This window comes from Microtus ochrogaster, unplaced genomic scaffold, assembly GCF_000317375.1.
Source record: "Microtus ochrogaster isolate Prairie Vole_2 unplaced genomic scaffold, MicOch1.0 UNK286, whole genome shotgun sequence".
Classification (NCBI taxonomy): domain Eukaryota; kingdom Metazoa; phylum Chordata; class Mammalia; order Rodentia; family Cricetidae; genus Microtus; species Microtus ochrogaster.
In genome coordinates, this window is record NW_004949384.1 from 1 (window position 1) to 6,502 (window position 6,502).

The following is a 6,502-nucleotide window of genomic DNA, read 5'->3' on the forward strand; positions in this document are numbered from 1 at the left end:
AAGGGCAGCATTGCCGCACTGTGTACATCTTCCTGGCATGTAATAGTACGGCACGTGGATTCCAGAACCAAGCAAACCTGTCTGCAACAGTTCTCCCTCAGCAGCCTGCCTTGTCCTCTTGGCACTAGAAATTCAGCCAGCAGAGACCCTTCAGCTCACTCCCTGTTGGACTCCTTTAAGTCTGAGACAGAGGCATACGATGTCTTTAGGAATGAGTCCCTAGGTCAGGCATTCGACCAAAGGCAGAGGCAACAGCATTTATGTTAGACCTCAGCGCTTCTCCTTACAACAGCTCAGGGAGGCTCCCTCATCCAGCATGGAATTTCACCCAGCAACCTCACTATTGTGAGAGTGCATTTGTTTCAGCTCCTGAACTGTCATCTTAGCTGTCAATCCAGGGGCTTCTCTTCTCTGTAAGATACTTGGGGTTGAGCTTCTGAAATCTTTTTACAGAGGATAACCAGGATCACTGGAGGCCACTGCTGTGCAAATCAACCAAGGGCCACTTGGTTCTGGGATTCTTCTCTATGGTGACGTATCCATGACACTTCCTGACTCCTTACCCTTCCCTGCATCCATAAGGGATCACCACACCCAGGAGAGGCCATTCAAGATTGCTCTCGCTGTATCAGAGGACCCCTCCTCCCCTGGGCAAAAGGTGGCTTAGCAGTAAGTTAGGTACTTCGCTGCTCCACTTCTCACAGAACAACTGCCACCCTGAACCCTGACTGTGCCACACCTCTGGAGTAGGCTCCACTTCTGTGCAGGTCTTAGATTTTCCCCTAAGTGACAAGTTCAGTGTCCCAGGAAGTACTCTGCTCCCTCTGGGTCCAGTTTCGCCTCTCTGCAGATGCTGAATCCTGACTGGGCTGCTGGAACTTGAGAACACCTAGCTGAAATTGAGAGCTAATGTTTCAACATAAAGCGTGTGCAGTATGGGCTCAGGTTGGCTTCGGTGCTATATCATCACGGCACCAGGAAGGAAAAGGTGACACTTCAAAGGACAGAAAGAAACAGGTAGACAAAACCTACAACTCACCTCCAGCAAGACTGGATCTGAGAGGAATGAAAAATGAGCTCGTGTGATTGGCAGCAGTAAACTACGAGGGTTTGCTGGTTCCTGCAGCAGAGTGAACTGAGTCTCACAGACAGACAAAGGAGAAGGATCACATCTGTGGTTCCCAATCAAAAGGGAGAGAGTAGGTGAAACAGAGGATAGAAAAAGACATTAACCTTGTGAATGTGCTAATAAAGAACTCATCTGTCTTCCTGAAGCCCATGGCCTGGTAGAGAGCCAAAGCACTATAGTGCACAATGCTGGTCTCAAGGACAACATCACTGTAGCCCTGGTCCCGTGCAAACTGGAGGACAGTTCTGACCAGTGCTTTTGCTATCCCCTGTCCACGATGCTGTGAGGACACAGACAGGCGAAAGAGCTTCAGCTGCTTCCTTCCTAATGGGGGATCCTTGACTGGCAGAGAACCCACGATGCCCACTACCTGGTCCCCAGACTCAGCCACCCAGAAGGAGCCACGTGCATTCAGGTATGACTTAGTGATGTCAGCCAGGTCTGCTTGCAAACATGTAGACACAAACTTTTTGCAAGAATGCCAGACAAAGAGCCACAGGCAAAGGAGTACAAAGAGGCAGCACAGTGTGGCCAGGAGCCAGGAGCCATAAACCAGGACTATGGTCACGAGCATCCCAAGTAAGGTCAGGAGAGTCTGGGGCAGTGTCAAAACATGTCTGAAATTAGCAGGGGCATGCTCGATAATGCCCTTGGAGAACAATTCCAGGGCCCTTTTGTGGTCCCTCTCCTGGTACTGGCGGATGTGATAAGGAGCCATGGGAGACATGTGGCTCTCAAATATCAGTGATCACAGGAACAGCGAGACCTTCTTGCACAGCTTCCCTTAGCACTGCAGGAGAAAAAGGAAGCCATGTCAGTCCCCAAACCTTCCCAGCCTCCCAGAAACCAGGGAGACTCTACAGATGGCTGTGCCTCTGTCAACACCTAGGAGGAAAAAGAACACTGCTACCTGGAGAAAGATCAGGTCAGTGTCACCTAACAGCCCCTGCTTCTTCCTCTTGCTGCCATGTGACCCTGGGACATGTCCCTTGACCTCTGTGAGCCTGTGCGTCTTCATCTGTAGACCATGGTAAATCATCACCTGGTTTCTTGGTTGCTCTGAAGATTTACTACAGTAAGCTATGTGCAGACCTTCCCGGTCACACTCCTTATTTGATTACAAGTTATCTCACCTTGGATATTGGGGTACGCTGGAAAACTATGTTGTTCTGAGGGCTCTGTTTCCTCTTCAGGGTCCTGACACTGAACAGTCCTGTGTTCCCAGGCACAAGTATCAGCAGATCCTTTTTCCAGCAATTGGAAAGACTCAGTCTACAGAAAAGCAAAGCGTCAAAACAAAAACATTCCACTCGTGGGTCCTCAGCAAGGGTGTGGGGCTCAAGACCCATAGAGATCCCAGAGTCCCAGCCCTCTGTCTTCTCACCTGCTACCACAGTTGCAAGAGTGTCCAAGATGGCCTCAGCGTCCAACAACACCCAGGAGAATGTACCGGGGCTGATGAGGCTTAGGGAGCTGATCTGGTCTGACACTTCATTAGCAGATTCCTGGTCAATCATAAACCAGAAGTCAAGGGCTGAAATGTGACATGGGAGGGGATCCTCATTTCCTCATCTCCAGATCTGCATGAGCTTCACCTGCAGAGGAAGCTGGCTCTGCCTGGCCCGGAGTTCCTCACCATTGTGGTGGCCTCCCTCTCCTCTCTGTCCCCTTCATATCACAGCATCTTTCCTCCCAGAACACTGTGCCACCTCTGGCTCCCAGCCTGGTCCTTGACACACAGCTGCTGGGAGAGGCGTGTGCTCAGGACAAGCTGGCCTTCTCTTCTCTCTGAGCTCTGGCTGTTTTAGGACGATGGATCCTGATGGTCCAAACTGACCTGCTGCCCCCTCCTAACTATCATGTCCTCACTCAGCCACCATGTTTTGCTGGATGAGTCCTTCTCAGCCCCTACATTGCTTGTCTAGATACCAGGCCCCCATACAGTGCTCAGCTTTGTGAACTTGGAACCAAGACATCATACTCCTCACACAGATTAGCTGAGGAAGTACCTTACTAAATCAGACAAGACACAGAGTGGCCTCCTCTTGCAAGCTATTCCTTTGAGATATGTGTTCTTTGCCCCAGTTGTTCCCTATAGATCAGTGAGGGCTCTGTTGTCTCTTCTCAAGGCTTCCTCTACAGGGTCATGCTGGAAGTCAGCACTTGTCCCCTGCAGTTTGCTTGGGCGTATTGGAGGCAAAGATAGTGTACTCTCAGTAGCAAACAGACAAGCAGGTAGGGTGGAGTCTTACATCATAGACACTCCTCAGGAGTCATGTGTGGCAAAGGAGGGGAGTCTTCGGACTTGGGACTAGGTAGCATATGTAGGGCCACGAAAACAGGACTGATGGGCATAGCACAGGGTCATCTGCAAGCCAGCACTTTTCTGTAGCATTTAGTCGGGCCTATGGTGAACTCAAAGGGGAAAGATGGGAGGCAGCCTTGATGGGATCTTACATTGAAGAAGACTCTGAGGATCATTTTGGGCTTGAGAGACAGGGGAAGCTTTGGAATTTCAACACGGCAGTAAAGAGCAGAAGATGTGGGGAGGGGATGAGAGGTAGTGAGGTAGCGGTTTTTCCCGGGAAGTCTTGAGGTCATGACTCTAGGAGAGGGTAATTAGCTTCTGCCAGCAGGGAGGGAAGCTTCTCAGGCCCAAGAGAGAGTAATCGGGATTTCCTTGAGCAGGGCTAAGGAACAGCTTGGGGAAAATATGGTCACAACTTTTGAGGAAAGACATCTTACATGGATTCTAGGTGGGGAAGGGTAGGATGTAAGGAATAATGTGGGATGGAGGTGAGGGAGAGAACAGATAGATAATCTTTTAACTAGTGAGCTGCATGGACTCTGTGTATTTTTATGAGACGATCTATATGTAGGAATCAATCAGTGGAGAAGATTGTAGCTGACTTTCTCAAAGGTGGGTGTAGCATCTGAGCTAGGGAAGTGAAGGTGTGCAATTTGCTCACAAAACAGCTGGTTACATGGAGCGACCGTGAGTGAAATCAAGCTGCCCACCAGTGTCACCCCTTGAGCCCCAGCTACTAAGTGAGCCTGGCTAAAAGAAATGTTGTTATCGCTAATTCACTCAGAGGTGAGGCTTGTCTTGCATTTCATGGTCTGCCAGCACCTTAGAGTCTATATTATTTGTAGGATAGTCTTGTCAGAATTGACAAAGAAATCATCGGGTTGGCTGAGACCCAAGGAACATGGAGGTAGCTAAGACCAGAGTAAAGGTATCAAGACTGCTAAGCCTCCACCATGTGAGCATACATTTTGGAGCTGCAATAGCAGCAGATTTAACAGGACTCAGATGGGGATGAACACAAGTCTTTGACAGAGCATCAAGGGTCATGTTAGGGCAAGGCCACATTTGGAAATCTCGTTGCTTGCCTGTCAATGATTCTTTAACTTCCTCATAGCAAACCAGAAGCTACAACCCAGATCCTGGTGGAGGCGTCTGTTACAGCCTAAACACCGAATATTCCCCACAGGCTTATGTGTTTGACCATTTGCTGTCCAGATGGTGCCATTGTTTTGGTAGGTTATGGAGCTTTGGGGGGAGAAGGAAGAAATATTTGCCCAGGTGGGACAAAGGACTGCCACTGGATTGCCGAGACAGAAAGGGAAAGAGGGGAAACCCTGTCTTAGGATGAGGCGCTTAACTTTGATTGGGCATGTTAATTAGGGCAGCCAAAAGGGGGCTTTTGATAGCTGGATTTCAATTCTTTGATAGCTGGACCTGGGCAGTCAACCTCAGGAGGAGGAAGTGGCCAAATAGTGAAATAGACCATGATGGGAAACTTTAAGAATGTAATGGTTTAGTAACGCAGGGGGAATAGAGGAGAAGGGTACACTCCCTGGCTCTACAATGCCAAAGGCACCCAGGGTTTTTTTGTTTTTTGTTTTTTGTTTTTTTTTTTTTTTTGGTTTTTCGAGACAGGGTTTCTCTGTAGCTTTGGAGCCTGTCCTGGGACTCCCCTTGTAGACCAGGCTGGCCTCGAACTCACAGAGATCCGCCTGCCTCTGCCTCCCCAGTGCTGGGATTACAGGCATGCGCCACCACCGCCCGGCTGGCACCCAGGGTTTTAAACCTTTGCTATCAACATGATGTTTCTTAGGAAATTCTGGGGCCTTCAACACACTTCCAATCAATAATAGTTCAATTTCTGCATTACCTTGTGCTAGAGGACCTGGCAGACCCTTATGGGATCAGATGTATTGTGTATATGGGACAGACCCTATTCCTGATTGTCTTGAACCTGTATGAGTAATGAAGTCAATTCTGTATCATCTGGTATAAATTCAGTGGTTTCAATATGCAACACAACTCTTTCTGTATATTGTGAATCAGTAACTATAAATAGAGGTTCTTTAAAATCCCTTAGTACCATGAGAATAGCATATTGTTCTGCCTTTTGGACAGAATTATAAGGGCTTTGTTCCACCTTACTTACACCTTCTAATTTGTAGCCTGCCTTTCTTGGTTTTCTTGCATCATTATAGAATGTATGGGCTCCAGTTATTGGTGTGCCATGTACAATGTGGGGAAGGATCCAAGTGGTTATCTTTATAAGGTTAATTCTGTCACTTTTGGAATAATTGCTATTCATCTCTCCAAAAAAAAAAAAAAACAGCACAAGCTCTTTGCTTCTACTTTCTCAAGAAAATAGGAGATATTTTTATTTTCTAATGTCTTGAATTTTTTCTTAAAAGATTTAAAGTTCTTATCATACAAGTTTTTTCAATTCTATGGCCCGCTCTTGGGTGGGAGTCGTATTGTTTCAGCTTGAGGTCCTTTCCTGCTGCCAGGTGTGGCTTCAGGGTGGAATGCTAAGACTCAGGCCTCAGGCCTCTTACTAAGTTTATCAAGGGCCAGAGTTATACTCTAACAAGTGATAATGGTTAAAAATAAAAAACATTTCCGCCTTCACAAGCAGAGATAAGAGGACCCAAAACTTCTGTCCTGCTTGCTTGGAGTTACTCCAAGATATTTTGTGGTATTCATGGATATTTAAAAGGATGTCTCATTTATCCTAGGTGTAAAAGAGGTACATCTGGGTTATTTTCAGATTCTGGCTATGATAAAGTAGTTCTGCTGTGGACATAGCTGAGCACATGTTCTTACGGTTAAACAGCTTTTGCATTTAAGCCCAAAAGGGGTATTGCTGAGTTTTGAGGTAGATGTTGTGCTTTCCTGTCGCTTTAAGGGACAAACCACGCCCACTCCCGTTACCTCTGACCTGCCCGCCGCCATCTTGGGCCCTTCCGTTTCTGCTTCCTTGACATGCGCTTTTGATTATAAGGAAGACCTGGGAATGTTATGGTTTTGGTCCCTTTAAGAGACAAGCCACACCCACTCCCCTCCCCATC

The 6,502-nt window shown here is 47.6% G+C and overlaps 1 protein-coding gene across 1 annotated transcript; it reads right to left on the reverse strand.

Annotated features, from left to right (window-relative positions):
- Nucleotides 1-12: 12 nt before the first annotated feature.
- On the reverse strand, nt 13-2,964 carry LOC101982008 (N-acetyltransferase family 8 member 2-like). The gene is made up of 3 exons (XM_005372205.2): nt 2,514-2,964; nt 2,263-2,401; nt 13-1,919 (listed from the first exon to the last, which is right to left on the reverse strand). Exon 3 carries the CDS (start codon nt 1,854-1,856, stop codon nt 1,167-1,169), a length of 690 nt encoding a protein of 229 aa, XP_005372262.1. The 5' UTR covers nt 1,857-1,919; nt 2,263-2,401; nt 2,514-2,964; the 3' UTR covers nt 13-1,166.
- Between the last annotated feature and the right edge of the window lie 3,538 nt (nt 2,965-6,502).